Consider the following 19,254-nt stretch of genomic DNA (forward strand, 5'->3'; position numbering starts at 1 on the left):
GTTGCCCCTCATGGCTATTATTGAAAACGAATATAATGAAAATGGGACACTGACCTGTGTGCCACCAATGGAGAGGAACAGAGAGCTAGTCCAACAGGGGCCCCTTGTCATCAGAAACCAGTGTATACATGCACAGACACATGCTCATTGGCCCACAGACCCATGTCTTCAGAAGATACCCCAAATATGTAACAGCCAGTACAGTCAGGCACTAGCCCATCACAGTGGATGTCAGCCACACACCACTGGGACAGCCAGGCCACTCCCTGCTGGCTGGCCACCCATTCTGCCCATGTCCATGGTCACGACCACTCACGCACAGATGTGCACCTACACACGTCCTCCCACATGGGCTGGGAGAACATGACATCAGGGAAAAGCCGATATATGTGAGAAACACGTAGCTACCTCACAAGCACCCCCCGCCACCTACCTTCACCTGAGTCCCGACACTACATTAATGTTCTTCCGAAGAGCAAAGAAGGCTGAGAAGGAGAGCAGGAGTCAGATACAGCAGGCTGGAGGGTCTGTGCAGGAAGAAGAACAGGAGAAAATCTGTTTTTCACACTGAGGTTGAGATGACAGAGGGACAGCAGGGACCAGGAACTGGAACTTGAGGGGAGGCTGGAGCTGGCCCTGCGCACCTGGAATAGGACAGGCACTTATACACAGGAAAGCCAGCACAGCGTAGAGGCTAAGAGTGCAGATGGCCACCAGGCCGTCCGGATTGGACCCTGGCTCCCCTACTTACGAGCTTAACTTCCTCGTGCCTCAATATCTTCATCTGTAAAATGGGTTGATAATAGTGCCCACCTCACACGCTGCTGTGAGGACTAAATGAGCTACCACACACGGATGGCTTAGAGTGGTGCCTGGCAGAGGTCACAGTGTGTGTTAGCTGTTATTAGTAGGATCAGTACCATCATTATCGTTGTTATTTACAAGGTGTCTCCCATCCACCTCTGGGAGCAGGTGGAACACATATGAGCATCCCCCTTTTTAGAGATGTGGAAACAGAGGCTTAGGAAGTTGGGAGACCTTCCCAAGGTCACCCGGCAGGACCAGGACCTGGTTCCTCACACTCCCAAATCCACACACTTCGTCAGAGGCTTCAGTGGGGCTGGAGGAAGGAGATGGCCAGCAAAGCCCAGGGGAGATGCTCCTGGCCACAGAGCTGAACGAGGAGGACGCCTCTCTGGCAGTCACACCACACAGTGGGAGTGGAGCTGAGTGTCTGGCGGGACAGCCCTCCTCCATCCTTTATACCCCAGCTCCTCTGGGGTGAGCTCACCTTTGGCCTTGCCAGCTGCAAACCTGCTGAACAGCTGTCCTGCCCCCATATGAGTGGCTCTGATTGCGGCCAAGTCCCCCAGGGACTGCGCTCCATCCAGCCACCTTGGGCCTGAGTGCCGCACCTGCCTGAAACTGCGGGGAGTACAAGGGTTCGAGGGGGACCTGTGGGGGGTCCACAGACCGCACGCTCACTTCCTGAGTCCATCTGCTGAGGAGGGCTGGCAGGATCGGAGCTGATGTCATCCAAACAACCCAGCTCATTCTCTCTAATTTTGGAGACAATTATTTTCTCCGAGAACCCTGCCCCTCTCAATGCCTCCAGCCTCTCCCCACCCCACTTTTCCTACCCACCCAGTAGTTACATTCTGCTTCCTCAAACTGTATTGCTCAGGGTCTACCTGGCTCAAGAGCCTTCAATGCCTCCCTATTACATACACAGCTTGGGATCTAGGGACCATCACCCATATTCGCCCTTTGCTAGTGCTTGCTCCAGCTGGAGGGCCCTTTCCTTACAAATGCCCTTCCTGGGCTGCTTTTGCCATTCCCCATTGTCAGCCCACCCAAACCTTTTTCCCTTAACAGACTAGAACCCAAACCCCCTCCTCCAGGCAGCCCTTGTGGATTTAGTGTCCCCAGGGCTCGCCTCCCCTCTGTGGCTTTCCTTTTTCTTTCAATCTCTAGTACCCTCTTGGATTGTACTTGATTTTCCCTTCTCCCTCTGAGGCTTTCTCTGGAGGTTTATCAGACCCCAGAAGGGAGCCAATGGGTCTTGACTGGGGCCAAGAGATCACAACGAGTGTGTCACACTGATCAGACACACAAAAAGCTGTGTAATTAAATTCTTTGTGTAAATAAAGTAACCTGTTTTGGCTATAAAACCGTACAGATGTAATTTATCTAACAGGCAATTAAAAATTTCCTTGAATGTTTAAGGAAAGCTAGATGTTCCTGGTAACGTGGGGGTTTGATTCTCTGATCTGAGACACTTCCCGACTCTTTCACAGATGAGTAAAACTGAGGCTCAGAGATGTCCATGCCTGTCTCAGAATATAATTCCCAGCTAGAAAACTCAGTGATCCTGGTACCTTGAAGGGTGTGAGGGCAAGGTGCAGTTGGGATACAAGATGTGGGAAATTGTAGCCTGTCTCTCCTGCCAGCCCCAAGGCCTCCCAAAGCAGGGGGCTCTGCCCCATCCAGCCCCTAAGTCTCCCTAAGTCTTAATTAAGCCTAGGGCAGGGCCTTCATAACCTTGCTGAACTGTGGTTCTATCCTGGTTTCCTTCTGTCCCTCCCTTTTTCCTCCAGCAAAAACACATGCACTCCAGGAGCCCTACCTGGGCCCACCCTTCCTGTGGGTGGCCCCGAACTCTCCTCCTTCCTCTCCTATCATCATCCTCATCAACAACATTGGGTGTTCCATTCCTGATGGCTAGTATCTGATTAACTAATTCATGCTAAAGTGTTAATGACTTGTTAATAGCTTGATGAGATGCTTTTCCCAGGGACACCTGCATTTGGATGGATCCAGAAATGAAGTGCTTTGAGGACAGGATACTTTATATTGCCCCCCACTCAGCACCTGGTAGGTGCTCAGTAAATATCTGATAAGTGGATCAATAGCAATAAATGTAATGTTTGAAAAGTGCTTCTTACTGAGTTTGGTACTTGGCAAGTGCTCGGTAGACAGTGACTACTATTATTATTATTATTATTATTATTTCTAGTGGCGAGTTTTCCATGATCAGGAATGGTCTGAGTGGACTGATTCTTCGAGCCTAGGATCTCTGGGGACAGCATCCCCTTCTTGTCCTCCAACAGCAGATGACACTGTATGGAGATGTAATGATCCAAACATCCTCTCCCAGAGGAGAGGAAGGAGGAGAGAGAGCAGAACAGGAGAGGACAGGTCGATTCCTAACTTCTACTTTACTCTGTACTTTTGGTACTTGAGAACATCGACTGAACACTGAATAAGTAGCAGGCATATACGGAGTGCTTCCCATGGGACCGTCACAGCTACCCCATCAGGAGTTTATTATCCCAGTTGTGTTGGGGAAGCTGAGGCTTGGAGAGGTTAAGCGCTGCTGGGTGGTGAGTGGGATCCAGACCCCTGGAGCCAGCTCCTGGTCTTGGCTCCTACCTGGTGGCATTCTAGGTGGATTCAAGCCCAAGGGCTCCCTGAAGATGCACCATCCATGCTGTTTGGTTAATTCTCCAACAACTGCCAGTCTTCTGGCAGTTAGGAAGGGATGCCCAGAGGCTGGTCTTGGGTCCTGAGGAGAGGTACAGGGGAAGGAGTCAACTGGGAGACATGGGACCCTCACCCAGGTCCTGGGCCCTCAGGGAACACAGCAGTACAGGTGTCAATGGACAGAGGGGTCCAGCACACAGAGGAGGAGATGGGGTTGAACCAGGGTCTTAAGCAAGGTTTTGAAAAAGCAGAGGATATGGATGAGAAGGCATGGGGAGAAAGGTGTTTCAGTCTGGTTAGGGATAGTGTGGCAGAACTGCGGAAGCACTTGAAGACGAGGCCTGTTGGGGAGATGTCCTTGGCTGAAGCAGGGAACATCAAGGACAGGGAGAGAGGACAAGGCAGGGCAGCAGCTGCAGGGACACTGAAGGTTGGATTGGTGAGCTGCAATGCATGTCACAGAAACACACAGCCAGCCATCAAGGGGACATCGTGTTAGGACAGGTTCCAAGAGCTGGGAAAGGCCTTTAACGTTAGACCACAAGCCCCCATGTCCCCTACACTGGGCACATGCCTGGCACACAGAAGCTCTCAATAGAGATAGAGGTTTACCGAAGGGAGAAAAGGAAGGATAGGGGAGGGCGGGAGGAGTAGCTAGGTGGTCTCTGATCTGGAGAACCTTCTACTTTCCTTACAAAGGAAAACTGAGATGACGTGACACAGCCTTCAGAGGGACCTCATGGGGGCTGCCCACAGAGCCACTGTCCTTCCAGAACACACTAAGAACATGCTAAGGGTTAGGGAGATAAAGGGGGGCACAGATATGGGCTGGGATGACCCAGGAAGACCTCTGGGAGAGGGAACAATAGAGCAGAGGTGGTGAAAGGGGAAGAGGGAAAGATGGATGGATGCCGGAGACACAAGGTGGGAAAGAGAGAAGGGAGGAAGAGAAAAGTTCTGGTAAGCCAGGAAGACAAAATGGCAGCGGGGTGGGTAAGGAGGAGTATGGGGGAGGAAGAGGGAATGGATTCCAGGCCAACTCCTAAACAGTGTGAGAGAGCCCCACACCAGCTTGGTTCCAGATTTTTCTCTCTCCAGTGGCTTCACCCAGCCAAGAGTCACGGCCCACCTTGGGGTCCCAATAGAGATCATTGGGTAAAGGCAATCTCTGGGGACAGAGCCGGACACAGGCAGAACAGGGGTCTTGGCAGCAATGGCATTCACAGGGGAGGACTGGGGCCCGAGTCAAGAGTCAGGCATCTGAGATGGCAGGGACAGCAGGCAGAGTTTGGGGCAAGGATCGCAGGCTGGAGCAGGACAGCAAGGTACTCACTGGGCTTGCGTGGGTCTGAAGAGACGCATAGGAGTTCAGTTTCACCTGGACAGCAGTTCCTCCACTTGAACTCTAAACAGATGGTTCCTGTCCTCAGCTTGTTCCTGCTCTTACTAACAGATACACAAGACAGAAATGAGCCAACGGACCACCCAGGAGTCCTTCCTTGAAGCCTCCAGGCCCTGGTGAGCCTCTCTCTGCCATCTCCCTGCCTCCTCTGAGTTGACTCCCTGAATTTTCAGCCACCTGCTCCAACTCCCTCCTCCTTTTCTTCATTCTGTCCAGTGTTTGTTACTAGACATCAATTGTGCCTTGCACAGCCTCCAGCCTGCCTTATTGGAGCTTGAGAGTCATGAAGTGCGGAGACCCCATTTCCTGGAGAACTGATGGAAGCATATGACCCCTCATGTCCTCATGAGGGTCACTCCATCCTTCACACCCCAGTACATAGGGCCACTGTCCTCTCTGGGTTAGAGGAAGAGGCCATCAGTGGGGTGTGTCTCCAGGAGACCAGAATGAATGGTCTCTTTCCGGTAAAGGCGAGGACACACCTATGGTTGGAGCCCCCAGACACTCTACCCAGGAGCCTACTCTGTCCAGGAAAGCCCATCCCCTTCCAGCTCCCTGAGCCCCCAGGAGGAAGCCCATAACCCAGAGAAGTTTAGTCAGGATGGTGAAGTGCCAGTGACATCCCCCTGGAGAGGCTGGGGCCTGGGGCAAATTACCCTATAAGAGCAGGTTAATTAGATAAAACCCAAATTACATGAGCAAGGCTTGCAAGCCCAGCAATTTGAAGGTTTCATGTTGTTTCAGAGGTGGGGAGGGCTTGATCTCTAGCTCAGCATAGAGAAAATGACTTCTTGCTCCCAGGCAAGCCAAACCCATGAATTAAGCTCTTGACTGCCCATCCACGAGCCCCAATGCCAAGCACATATAAGGAAGGGTGCCCTGCCAGTCCTCACTGCAAGCTGCAGAGCCCGTGTGGGACTTGGCCTTCACCCCTCCTGCATCTGACCTCCATCTCCACCAGCAGCATGAACCGCCAGTTCACCTGCAAGTCGGGGGCTGCCGCCAAGGGGGGCTTCAGCGGCTGCTCAGCAGTGCTCTCAGGGGGCAGCTCGTCCTCCTACCGGGCAGGGGGCAAAGGGCTCAGTGGGGGCTTCGGAAGCCGGAGCCTCTACAGCCTGGGGGGCATCCGGAACATCTCCCTCAACATGGCCAGCGGCAGCGGGAAGAGTGGTTATGGATTTGGCCGGGGCCGGGCCAGTGGCTTTGCTGGCAGCATGTTTGGCAGTGTGGCCCTGGGGCCCGTGTGTTCAACTGTGTGCCCACCTGGAGGCATCCATCAGGTCACTGTCAACGAGAGCCTCCTGGCCCCCCTCAACGTGGAGCTGGACCCTGAGATCCAGAAAGTGCGCGCCCAAGAGCGGGAGCAGATCAAGGCTCTGAACAACAAGTTCGCCTCCTTCATCGACAAGGTGGGTCTAACTTCTCTTCTCTTCTTAGAACATGAGCTTTTGTTACAGAGAAGGGATTCTCTGGTTTAACCAATCCTGACTCTTTCATTTAAATTCTTAAGACTAAGCATTAACCACAGAGTAAAGCCTACACCCAGGACACCACAATTCACATCCGGACAACACACTGGCTAATCGGGACCACTGATAAGATATACCTGTATTTTCTGGCTCCCTGGGGTTAGGGGACTGTGCTCCTCTGGACACTGAAGTTATTTGGAAACTGTCCAGGCCTTTGAGCTGGCTTCTCCCTCACTTTAGACAAACCACCTTTGTTCAGAGGTGACCGTCTTCATGAAGAAGGTGACTCTTCTTTCCATGTCTCCAGACTGATTCTCCTCAGGTTAGCTATGAGGAGGCACAAAACAGGTGTTTTCTTTCATCACGGTGACTTGTTTAAGGTTCCTTGCATAATCTTTCTTAAGAGAAGACAGAGGTAGGTCTGTCTCTGCTGGCAGAGGCTCATGGGGGGTACTGGCAGGAGCTCCAAAGGGAAGATCCCTGCTTCTTACTCAAGGGTCGGCTTGGTGCCATTGCTAAGCCTGGGGTCCATGCAGGCTGTGTGTGGGGAAAGCCAGTGAGAGGGAATCTGCCCCAGAGCAACCAGGAAAGCTTGTCTTTTTCCCATCCATTGCGAGCAGATCTCCTCCACTAGTCATTTGACTGATGGATCAGAAGCATCAGAGTGTGGTCATTCCCGGGTGGCTCGGCCATGGGATTTTTTTTTTTTTTTAGTTGGCTAAGGAGAGCCAGAGGCAGAAGAGTGCAGTGGGAAAGATGTCTCCACACTGCTCTGAGGTCAGACCTGGCTTCCACTCTGGCCCCATCACTTTCCAGCTGTCTTGGCTAAGCCAGCCACAGAGCCAGCCATGTAGAGAGTTATTTATCTCTGCCTCTATGTCATCTTTGCAATGCAGATAATAGCCTACCTCTCGGGGTTTGTCACCAGGTTTATAAAAGAAAATGCTTGTGAAGATCTTGGCACAGTGCCGCACACGTACTCCCAAATGGTGGTTATTGTTACTATCATTTTTATCTTCAGAGAGATCAGGGAGGGGTGTTGAGAAGAGGAGGAACCACAGGTCTGGAATAGGCCTCAAGGCATCATGCAGTCCAGATAAGCCCCTGACTTTTGGTAGATGAGCAATTATTACTCCCATTCTATGAGTCAGCAAAAGCATGGAGATAAATGCCATGCCAGGGTTTGGCATCTGGGGCGGGGATGGGAAGGAAGGAAAGTGAGACTGTACTGGGGATGGGGGGCTACACTGGCTATGTGGCAGTTAGGCACCAAGGATGGGTCAGCCCAGAACAAAGCCTATGGTTGAAATGGTCAGTGGCCATCGGAGCCTACTCCCGTCCCCCAGCTCTAGACGCCTGCTCAGAGGATCCCTTGCTCACCTCAGGGGCCAGCACTATCTCTGTGGCTCTTTATTCCTCCAAACCATTTCAAATTTGGAAGATCAAAGGGCTCTGAGGTTTGGGGTTTGGGAATCACATGGGAGTGGACTGACCTTTGGCTGGGCTGGTCAAACCCCATTAAGGGGCAAAGTCTGGAGACATGGAAAGAAGAGTCACCTTCTTCATGAAGACGGTCACCTCTGAACAAAGGTGGTTTGTCTGAAGTGAGGGAGAAGCCAACTCAAAGGCCTGGACAGTTTCCAAATAACTTCAGTGTCCAGAGGAGCACAGTCGCCTAACACCAGGGAGACAGAAAATACGGGTATATCTTATCAGTGGTCCCAATTAGCCAGTGTGTGGTCCGGATGTGAATTGTGGTGTCCTGGGTGTAGGCTTTACTCTGTGGTTAATGCTCAGTCTTAAGAATTTAAATGAAAGAGTCAGGATTGGTTAAACCAAAGCAAGACTGGATAATCTGCTGGGGGCAAGCAGTTTGGTGGCTGATCTCATCTCAACACTGAATCCCTGATGGTTTTCTGAGGTCCTGTGTTTATGACGATAAGGAACACAATCTTATTTAGACACTGGCTGTGCTTGGGGTGCCTGGGTGGCTCAGTTGGTTAAGCGGCCGACTTCGGCTCAGGTCATGATCTCGTGGTCCGTGAGTTCGAGCCCCGCGTCGGGCTCTGTGCTGACAGCTCAGAGCCTGGAGCCTGTTTCAGATTCTGTGTCTCCCTCTCTCTGACCCTCCCCTGTTCATGCTCTGTCTCTCTCGGTCTCAAAAAATAAATAAACGTTAAAAAAAAAGGTTTAGACACTGGCTGTGCTCATGTGGATTAAGTCACATTTAAAAAATTGTACTGCCCCAAACCACACAAGCGAGCAATAAGTAAATCCCCTCCCTCTGGTCAGTTTCCTGGCCCAGCGAATCCACAGTGGCATGGGGAGTACTGCCCATCATGCCCCACATGCCATTTTTGCCCTGTAGAAGATGGTTCTCAGGGGCAGAACTAGGGCTGAGGGAGGAGGACATGGGCAATGAAAGAGCTGGAGCCTGATGCAGACATTTAGATTATCTGGAAGCCCTTTGAGCCTTGTTGAACTTGACATGTTATAAAATGAAGGACAGACTCCCATCTTCAGCAAGGTCAAGCTTTCCAAAGATGGACCCAGCCTGACTCTGTCCTAGTATTTTTTAGGCACACACCTGCCCTGAGTCGGTTTGGCCATAGTGGGTTCTGAGCAACTGGCTGCATGAGTTACAGGGACACATGTCTGGGCTCCCTCACTTACCAAACCATTGGACCTTGGAAAGAGGCTACATTCTCTATGGCTCAGTTTCCTCTCCATTAAGTGGGGTTCACGATTTGCCCACCTCATGCAGCTGTCATGAGGAGAAAAGGAGAAAATTCAGGCAGAGTGCTTTGCACAGTGCCTTGTGAAAGACAGGTGTGACTGTTTCCACGGTGGGCTCAACAGTTTCTGCTCTTTGGGTTCCAGGTGCGGTTCCTGGAACAGCAGAACCAGGTGCTGGAGACCAAGTGGGAGCTGCTACAGCAGCTGGACCTGAACAACTGCAAGAACAACCTGGAGCCCATCCTCGAGGGCTACATCAGCAACCTGAGGAAGCAGTTGGAGACACTGTCTGGGGACAGGGTGCGGCTGGACTCGGAGCTGCGTAGCGTGCGGGACGTGGTGGAGGACTACAAGAAGAAGTGAGTGGGGAAGGGATCTCGCTGCAGCTGGACAGCTGCCCCTTTCCCTTTGAGCTCCCTCTGCAGGAGTGGCAGCTACCCCAGCTGAAAGGTGTTGGAGGTGAGGGGCAATGTTCCTTGTCATACCAGGCAGAATTACTCCCACAAAACTCTGGAACTTGATTCTCCAGCCTCTGATCTGGCACATAGGACAGATGTCCAGGTAGCTGGACGGTGGTCAAAGGATTATGTCTGGTTGGGTGAGGGAAACCTTGGGTAAGCCACTCAGAGCTCCTGGGTTTTCACTGGTAAAGGGGACTTACATCCATCCACCTCTCCGAATGGCCAAGAGGAGTAACTAAAGAAACACCCCCATTCATTTGAAAGGCTTGATTCAAATTTTCAAATTTGCTCCTTGCTCCCTCTGAGATTTCTCACAGAGCATTTGCTCCACGTGTTCCTCCTTCATTTTTGTACCTAGATCTTCAACAATCTCCTTTTTTCAAACTTGGTTACCGTGTCCCCTCCTCCAGGAAGCCTCCCTTGCCTGGCAGCCCCAGCAGCCCAATACTCTGTGGCCCATTAGCATCTGTCCCCTCAAATGGGCACACTGCCTCTTGTTCAGAGTCTTCCTTGAGGGATGAGGGTTCTCGGTGAGAGGGTTCTAAGTGATACGCATTGACCAGCTGAGCCCTGGCTTTCCTGCAGGTATGAGGAAGAAATCAACAGGAGGACAGCTGCAGAGAACGAGTTTGTGCTGCTCAAGAAGGTGAGGGGGAAGGCAGGCCTTGAGTCCGGGGCTGGCCTGGGACCAGGGAAGGCTGAGCCTACCAGTGTGCTCTCCTCTTGGTGAAAGAGAGGCAATTGCAAAATAATAAGGGGGGCCAGGGAAAACCACAATGGACTATCCAGAGAGGGAATGAAAAGGCAGAGACAATAATGGCCTTCCTGAGTGTTTCACATGGACAGGGTTTGTCCACAACAAAGAACAGCAGAGGATGACACACGGGGGCTCCCCAGAGACCACGGGGCTTGACTCAGATGTCAGAAGGATGACTGATGGCTGGGGTTCCAGCTGTCTGGCTGGGGCTCCCTTCCTCAGAGGGGAACCCCATTCCTGCTGAGAGCATAGATTCTCAGGATGGGGCAGGACTGGCCCTTCTGTTCGTTCCTGTCCTTTCCCTTTAGCCTCTCAGAGAGAAGAGGGAAGCTATTTCCATGTGCAGGTCACCCAGGCTGGGGTTGGTGTTTTCTTCTTGGTAGTGACCGAGGGATGGTGGGGGCATCTTTCAGGACGTGGATGCAGCTTATGCCAATAAGGAGGAGCTCCAGGCCAAGGTGGACTCCATGGATCAGGAGATCAAGTTTTTCAAGTGCCTCTATGAAGCCGTAAGTCTGTCTCTCCACCCACCCCTCTGAGGGCAGCCAGCAGGTAAAACTCTGTTCTGGGGGCTAGAGGAGGCTCCCCTCTCTCAGGGAGGCCCCCTGGTTGGCCATTCATCTCCCATTTTAGCCCTAAGAAGCTCCTAATCTGCACCCTCTGGGTGGGAAGGAAATAGTCCAGGTCCTGGCTTCATGGTGGTGGGAGTCTGTCTGGGGCCTGAAGGGAGCTCACTTTGCCCAGGGAGCAAGAGCCTTGGTTCAGAGCCTCTAAGTTAGCATCTCCTGGATTTGCTAACCTTGCTTGGTGGCAGTGGGTGAGGGGTGGTGTTGGCCTCCTACAGTCAAGTTCTGAGACCAGCCCTGTTTCCCATGTAGGAGATCGCTCAGATCCAGTCCCACATCAGCGACATGTCCGTCATCCTGTCCATGGATAACAACCGGGACCTGAACTTGGACAGCATCATTGACGAGGTCCGCGCCCAGTATGAAGAGATTGCCTTGAAGAGCAAGGCTGAGGCTGAGGCCCTGTACCAGACCAAGGTGAGCTGGGCTGAGGCAGGACCAGGGAGGGCAACTCCAGCAAGCATGAGGGCTGGGCCTGAACACTCCCAGAACAGCGACCGTGTCCAGTTAAGTGTCCAACATGCCCTTCCCCCATGACATCACCAATCCCAGACATCCTGTACTCCCATGACACATGCATCATGCTTACCTATGGGTCTGTACTTTGGGGTCCCCAGTTCCAGGAGCTGCAGCTGGCAGCTGGCCGGCATGGGGATGACCTGAAAAACACCAAGAACGAAATCTCGGAGCTCACCCGGCTCATCCAGAGAATCCGCTCAGAGATTGAGAATGTGAAGAAGCAGGTGAGGGGACTGGCTACTGATGGCCCAGGGCAGGAGGGCAAAATTGAAGGGGGGATGAGTTGGCCAAGGATATCAGCCTCCCAAATCTCTGCCCACGAGAAGAAAGGAGACAGTGAGGTCACTGTCTTGAGTACTTAGAGCAGACATCCCTGAGGCATCTCATCTCCTACTCACCCCAAGGACCTCTGCTTCGAAGCCTCTCCCACAGGAAGCCTACTCTCATTCTCCAGAATGGACTAGGCCCACACCCCTGTTCCCTCTTTCCTATTCACATGCTCTGCCGGCACCTGCACTTCTCTTGTCTTGTCACTCTTTGACAATTGCCTGATACCAGCCTGTCCCATCTTCCACTAGACTGGAAGAAGGCAGGGAGCTGGGTGCTTTGTTCCCCATTGTTTTCCCAGCATGGAGCATAGTGCCTGGCACATAGTAGAAGCTTAATAAACATTTTTGGATTAAATGATTGATAAGTGGGCTCAGACAGCACTCATTAAAGTGCTTTATTAAGGCTTTGCTTGGAACCACTCCCAAGAATATAGGCTGCAGTCTCAGCTTTAAGGTGAGAAGACAAGATGCATTTGTATAATAACAATAGCAGCAGCTCCTATCATTTTATCACATTGAATCGTCCCAAAGACTCTATGAGGCAAGCGTTACCCATTGTTGCAGATGAGATTGAGGCTCAGAGAAGTTAAGAGGGTTGCAAGCTGGCAAGTGGCAGAGCTGTGATCGGAATCAACTGTGGCTCCCAGTCTAGTGATCTTTCCATCTCCCCCTGGGCTCTAACACTTAGTGGCTCTGTGATGTGGGACAAGTTCATTATCCCTTCTGCACAGGACTACGTGGGCTTAGGTACATAAAATGCATATAAAGGGCTGACTGCAGTACCAGACATATGGTAAGCACTTGGGAAATAATAGTTGGTTCTGGGAAATCTACCTCCCTGCAGTCCTTGTCGGTGGTCCTATGCCCCTGGGTGGCCACTATCATTGTATCTACAACACCATATTCCTATGGTCTCTCCTCCCAGACTTTAAACAGTTCCAGAGCAGAAAGCCAATCACATTCTTATTCATTTTGTATCCTTGGCACATGGGTGGCCAAGTAAATGTTTTTGCGATGAACCGACGTGGTACTGAATTGGCCACGATCGCAGGAGGGGAGGACATGCTATTTTTCATCACTACCAATGCCTAAACACGAGTGGAGATAGCCAGCTCCAGGAAGGGCCCCGGCCTAGAAGAGGAATGGGAGGTGTGAAGGGTGGAGGTGGGCATCCCTCCCCGGGAATCAGCAAGCGCTAGTGAGATTTGGATTTGGATGACTCGAATTACCCCTTCCAGTTTTTGAACTTCTCTAACTCCCTGTTTAGGCTTCCAACCTGGAGACGGCCATCGCTGATGCCGAGCAGCGGGGCGACAGTGCCCTGAAGGATGCCCGGGCCAAGCTGGACGAGCTGGAGTCTGCCCTGCACCAGGCCAAGGAGGAGCTGGCCCGGATGCTGCGGGAGTACCAGGAGCTCATGAGCCTGAAGCTGGCCCTGGACATGGAGATCGCCACCTACCGCAAGCTTCTGGAGAGCGAGGAATGCAGGTGTGTGTGTGTGGGTGCTCTGGCAGGAGAGCCCCGGGGATTTGAGAAGGATGAAAGCGGAAAGCTTAGCACACTCTCCAGAATAAGATGCGTTCTTGGTGGTGAAGGGGTGGCAATGATGGGAATAATAACAGTAATTAATAACACCTGCCCTGGCGTGAGCGCTCATTTCATGCCAGGCACTGTGCTTCAGGGATTAGCTCCTTCGAGCCTGGTGTACTTAGCACACCACCCAGCTCCCCCACCAAAACCAAAACCAAAACCAAAACCCCCAGAACCCAAACCCATTACTATGTTAGACCGTCTTGTTCCACTTTCCTTATCTGTCCAGGTATAAGATGAACTTGTCAGAGATGTCCCAGGGCAGCCATTCCCATTTCCCCACTGTTCTCAGCAGACAGGAAAGACTCAGTGCCTGGGCTTACCTTGGGAAGTGTGCATGACACCTTACGTGTGCACCTTGTGCCGACTGCAGTTTGACTTGGGTTGTTGCCCGGTTACCCCAAAAATTCAGCGGCAGCGCCCAGAGCTTTCCAAGCTCTGCTTGTTCCAAAGAAGCCCCGGAATTTCCACAGGTGCCCACTGGGTTCAGAAACCCACATCAGGCTGTTGGGGACACTGGCTTTGAGGTCAATAGATTGTGGGTTGGATGGCTGCTTGGTCTTATTTTATTTCTCTCCCTAACAGGATGTCAGGAGAATTTCCCTCCCCTGTCAGCATCTGTAAGTACTTGTATGCTTGGACCTAAAGCTGTAGAATCTGCAGACCAGAAAGGGCCTTAGTCCCCCCACTGTGTGTATACATGAGCACCTAAGGATCAGAGAGCAAAAAACCTTGAAATCAAACAGCCAGATGGCAGAGGCATGGCCAGCAATCAGGTCTCCTGGCTCCCAGCCCAGGACTGCTTCCTCCTTATCCCTCTGTCTCCCCATTCCCAGGGGATGGCAGCTAGGACGGCTATTGCTATAGGGAAGGGGAAACAAAGGATGAGTGTGTGTGAGGCCCGGGACACCAGAGCTGCAAGTTGTGACCAGCCCTGGGCTGGGGAAATAGAGGGGGCTGAGGGGATCAGGGAAGGGGGAACCTCTGAGGCTAAGCAAGCTGACAGTATTGGATCTCTGGATTTCTCAGTAGGACTAAGAATTAAACCAGAGCTTCCAAAAGATGCCATCTGTGGGACAGCTAGCCAGAGGCAGAGGTTGGAGGCTGGGAAGTTGAGCAAAAAGGCTAATAGAAGGGGGAGGGGTACATCCAGAACATAGGTGGGTGTGCTGGTACCAAAGGGATGGGCCTCTGGGAGTTAAGAATCAGCCAGTCTAAGCTGCACAAGGCAAGGGAAGGACATGGGGGAAGCTGTCTTTGGGGTATTTTCCCTGGGTTGGGGTTACAGCCCCAACAGCCCAAACAGCCAGATGGCAGAGGCATGGCCAGCAATCAGGTCTCCTGGCTCCCAGCCCAGGACTGCTTCCTCCTTATCCAAACTGCATGTGGCTATAACCAAAGCCCTCACCTAACCCATCGTCCCAAGAGGCCCCTCTGTCCCAGGGAAGGGTAACCTCCTCTGGTTCTGCCCCCTGAGGGGAGCTGACCCTGCTCTCCCTCTGCAGCCATCATCAGCAGCACCAGTGGCAGCAGTGGCTATGGCCTCCGGCCCAGCTCTGTCAGCGGCGGCTACGTGGCCAACAGCAGCAGCTGCATCTCGGGCGTGTGCAGTGTCCGCGGTGGGGAGGGCAGGAGCCGGGGCAGCACCAGCGACTACAAGGATACCCTGGGGAAGGGCTCCAGCCAGAGCGCGTCCTCCAAGAAAGCCAGCAGGTAGAGAGGGCCGTCCGATGCCCTCCTGCCACCCGTGCATCCCCAGCTGTCTCCCACACACGCTCTTCCCCAGCCCACCAGCAGCCCCATCTCTACCCAGCCCTGCTCTCGTACCTCCAGTGCTGGCCTTGGCCACCCACTTCTCCCAGCCTGTGTCTTCCTGAGCCTGGACAGGTGTGGATGACTAAACCTGGGGAAATTCCTCCTGACATATGCCTGGCACTGCTTTCCTTGGCTGAGGTCCCCCACCTATGCCATCAACTCGGCTCCAGGCTCCCAGACTTCTGCCCTCTACAACAGCTTCCAGCTCAGTCGCTAAATACTCTGTCTGGCTCCCTGGGGCTCACACCGAGCCCCAGCTCTCACACTGGGGCCTTTGTCCCAGCTCCTGCCTAGGCTAGTGGCTGGTTCTGTGTTCAAGACAAGGAGGACTGAAGGACAACAACCAAGAGAAGCCAGTCCCCACCCCACCTTGGCTCCATCTCATGGCTCACTCTGAGCGGGACCCAGTACAACTCAGCATCTCTCTTCACTCTCCTGTGTCCAGAAGCAGAGAAGAGGAAGCCCTCTGCATTCCCTTTCTTCTTAGAACCCTCCTATCGCATCGTCAATAAACAGCACAATCTGATGGCTTGGTGTCTGAGTAGTCAAGGTGTGTGCACATACTCAGTTCCTTGGGTACTCACTGGAACAGGCACCACACAGGCACACACAGACACACACACAGTACACACTGCATATTACCTGTGCAGCCCACAGTTTTATGTTAATTTTTTCTGTGGAGCAGAAAAAGGAGTTCTCAGAGCACACGTGGCCCAGGGGCTAGGCAGTGTTGGAGCTGCAGGGGAATGAAGCATGGGCTGACTTTGGGAGGAGGGAGGGAGAAGAAGAGGGAGAGAAGAAAGGAGGAATAGAGGAAGGGGGTGTGTGCAGTGTGGTTTGTGGCTTTCAACAAAAGAATTACCTGTGTCTACTGACAGACATGGTCCTTCTCCCGACTGGGACCCTGGCCTCCATCTAAGAACTGGTTCTTTCCTAGAGGGAAGGTAGGGGTTTGGCAGTCAGGTGTCTGTATCTGTTCAACTCTTTCCTCGTTGCTCAGAGGCCTGGCCTTTTGGGAGAGGGGTCGCTCAGAAAGGGTGGAGCTTATGGGGACCCCACACTTGGGGCCTGTAGGATGCCCAGATGGGGAACAAGTTTTTGGAAACTGAGACTGGACTTGGGTGAAGTGAGTTGGGGGTCAGGGTAGGCTATAAATTTTAGTGACTGTACAGTTGGCTCCCACCCAGATGGCTGTCTACCCTGGGGTGAGGAGAGGTGTAAGGAAGACAGACAACCCCCCTACCCCCAGCGACCAGCATGAGCTGCCAAACCTCAGTAAGGAAGTCCTTGGGGGCTTGAAGAGCTTACAAAATTGGAGGTAGAGGGATTGGAGAAAGGGATGAATGGGCTGGGTTGGCAGACAGAACTTTAGAGTAGTGGTTGGGGCTTAGCCCAAGGCCACCAGGGCCAGCCTCAAACCCCTGCTACCCAGGAGGTGGCCATCAGCTTCAGCCTCTCACCTCTCTCAACTTGGAAGTCAACACCACCATGTGGGTGGAGGAGGATAAACAGATCAAGACTCAGCAGCAAGTTTGCTTCACTGGTCAACATGGTGAAGCTTGTGTGTGTGTGTGTGTGTGTATGTGTGTGTGTGTGTATTTTCAGAACTGGGTAGAGACACTGTCTTTCAGAACTGTCCCTCAGCAGAGGATCCACATACACCTGCTGCCTCTGCTACCTTTGCAGCAGTAAGAACTGAGGTTCTGGGATAGCAGAAAGACCTTTCCAGCTGAGAGGCTTAGAAGAATTCTAGATTCTCAAATGGGGCCGGGGCGGGGTTGGGGGGGGGATGGAGGCTGCTTCTCTAGATCCTGCTGGTTTCTCATCCAGATTTGGAAAGGAAGTGAAGAACTCTCCCATATCCCTTTGTGCCCTTTGGCTCATGGGGGTCTCCTGGGTGGGCAGGGTTATCCTAGGTTTTGAGTTCATTTTCTAAAGCAGCAGATCAAGGTGCTGCAGGCTGAGAGGAGCTTCCTGCAGGAGACAGTCAGGAGCACCTACCAAGGCCCAAGTTAGTAGAGACTCAAGTTATGGAGCTTGGCAGGTGCTGGAGTGAGGGATCTCAGCTGGCTGTGAGTGACATACCAGGTAAGAGTTGCTGGATGACTTGGGATACAAGCAGGGCTCTGAGGAAATGGAATAATGCTAATGATTTACAGGCAGGGTGGCCATGAAGTCACATGAGTCTAGGTGGTCATTTGATCACAGTTGCCAAAAGCAGTGGTTCTTCACAAAGGCTCAAAAATAACCTGGGAGGGGCGCCTGGGTGGCTCGGCCAGTTAAGCGACTGACTTCTGCTCAGCTCATGATCTCACCATTCATAAGTTCGAGGCTTGTGTCGGGCTCTGTGCTGACAACTCAGAGCCTGGGGCTCACTTCCAATTCTGTTTCCCACTCCCTCTGCCCCTCCCCCACTCGCACTCTGTCTCTCTCTCAAAAATAAATAAACATTAAAAAAAATATTTTTAAATAACCTGGGAACTTAAAATACTGATGTCTCAGCCACTATCCCAAACCAGTTATGGTGGTCTACTGGAGTGGGGCCCAAGCATTCGCGGCATCTCTCAAAAGTTGCGGAAGGGATTCTAATGAGCGTCCAGAGCTGAGAATGTAATCAGTGGAGAAAGAGGTCCAAACTCTAGTAAATGTAGCAAGGTCTGAGAATGAGGGAGTAGAGATGGGGTCAACACATTAAGATGGCAGCATGAGCTCTGAAAGGGACATGGGGGTGGGGCAATGAGGAAATTTACACCTAATAGCCCAGACTTGTGTCAGGTAAGACATGGCCATGTGCCGAGGAACAGGGTAGCAGGGGTTATGGGGCACCAACAGAGGGTGAGGGGCAGGAAAGGGAGCTGGTTACAGGTGTGTAAAGTGTTGCAATGAGCCTCACATCTTGCCTCTGGATCTGTGCCACTGTTCTGCCTCCCTCTCCTCACAGCTATGTGATGCTCTGTGGAGTGGATGCAGAAAAAAGAAAGCAAAGTTACAGTTCCTGCATTCAGGAAGCTTCTAGTCGTACAGACAGGAGCAGCCACTCAGGAAGGATACAGGTGGAGGAAAAGCCGGTGCAAATGAATAAAGTCCCCAACCCACCTTACTCGTCCTTTCCATCACCTCCCCCAAAGCCTGAGTGGTCCTCACCTCTGCACTCTTGTGCCTAGCACACCACTTGCACTGAGCACAGGCTGGTGGACTAACCACCCCCCTCTCCATGGGACTCTGACTCCCGGCTGCCACCATGGCCACTGATGGGAGCAGGCCCTTGGGACATCCCACTGGAGGGGACTCCGCAGCAAGCCAAGCCAGATATAGCAGCAGCCCAGCTGGGGGACTGCAAGGGACTGTCGTGGGTCAAGTTGGCCATAGGTGTGGAGGTTGGCACCCTCAGGCCATCTTTGGAAGGCGAGGAGAACAAAAGGGGTCCCACATAGAACCTGGGGTGCCCACCAAGGGGGCTGAGCCCTCTTGGCTTGATCACTACTCTGTTCCTTCTCTCCTTCTGGGTAGCCTCAGTACCCCAGCCCTTTCCTATGCTTTGGGTCCAGAGTACCAAACAGGGGTCTGAGAAGAGGGATTAGAAACCGATGTTTATGGGGCACCTACTGTGGACCAGAATCTCCCGAGCTGGGCACGCCTCCTGCGTCACTTTTCTGAGGTGGGTGTTGTTTTCCCTAAGACAGAGACCTGCTGCCGCCAGGGTCACAGAGCCAGCACACGGGGCCAGGATTCCATGAGGTCTGTCTCTCCAAAGCCCACACTGTTTCCACATCACCACCCTGCCTCCCGGTGTGGGAACCATCTGCCTCTGCCCACCCAGCTGCTGTGCGTTCCCACCCTTCCCTGATGTCCTGTGGGTTCCCTGCCCATTGTTTGCTGGAACTTCCATCACGTTCCATCATCTGAAGACTGATACCTCCACGTCCTAGGCACCAGGCTAGGTTCCTCTTACGCCTATGAATTGCCACGTAACCTATCTCAGATTTCCCCAGTGAGGCTGTGGCCACATTGTCACCTGCCAGTTATAGAGACTGATCCCCTCAATGTTTGGGGGGGCTGTCAGAGCA

At 52.7% G+C, this 19,254-nt stretch overlaps 1 protein-coding gene and 1 long non-coding RNA gene across 2 annotated transcripts; one reads left to right on the forward strand and one right to left on the reverse strand.

The window, feature by feature from the left end:
- The first annotated feature begins 5,835 nt into the window (after positions 1-5,835).
- KRT71 (keratin 71) lies at positions 5,836-15,711 on the forward strand. The gene is made up of 9 exons (XM_058742676.1): positions 5,836-6,294; positions 9,235-9,449; positions 10,137-10,197; positions 10,722-10,817; positions 11,187-11,351; positions 11,552-11,677; positions 13,050-13,270; positions 13,958-13,992; positions 14,878-15,711. The coding sequence occupies exons 1-9, from the start codon at positions 5,851-5,853 to the stop codon at positions 15,087-15,089; spliced, it is 1,575 nt and encodes a 524-aa protein (XP_058598659.1). The 5' UTR covers positions 5,836-5,850; the 3' UTR covers positions 15,090-15,711.
- Positions 15,712-15,838: 127 nt separating this feature from the next.
- LOC131519549 (uncharacterized) lies at positions 15,839-19,032 on the reverse strand. Its single transcript, XR_009265694.1, has 4 exons — positions 18,794-19,032; positions 18,081-18,140; positions 16,050-16,120; positions 15,839-15,923 (listed from the first exon to the last, which is right to left on the reverse strand). It is a non-coding gene; the product is annotated as an uncharacterized LOC131519549 (long non-coding RNA).
- Between the last annotated feature and the right edge of the window lie 222 nt (positions 19,033-19,254).

The sequence above is a fragment of the Neofelis nebulosa genome, chromosome 8, assembly GCF_028018385.1.
Source record: "Neofelis nebulosa isolate mNeoNeb1 chromosome 8, mNeoNeb1.pri, whole genome shotgun sequence".
Taxonomy (NCBI): Eukaryota; Metazoa; Chordata; class Mammalia; order Carnivora; family Felidae; genus Neofelis; species Neofelis nebulosa.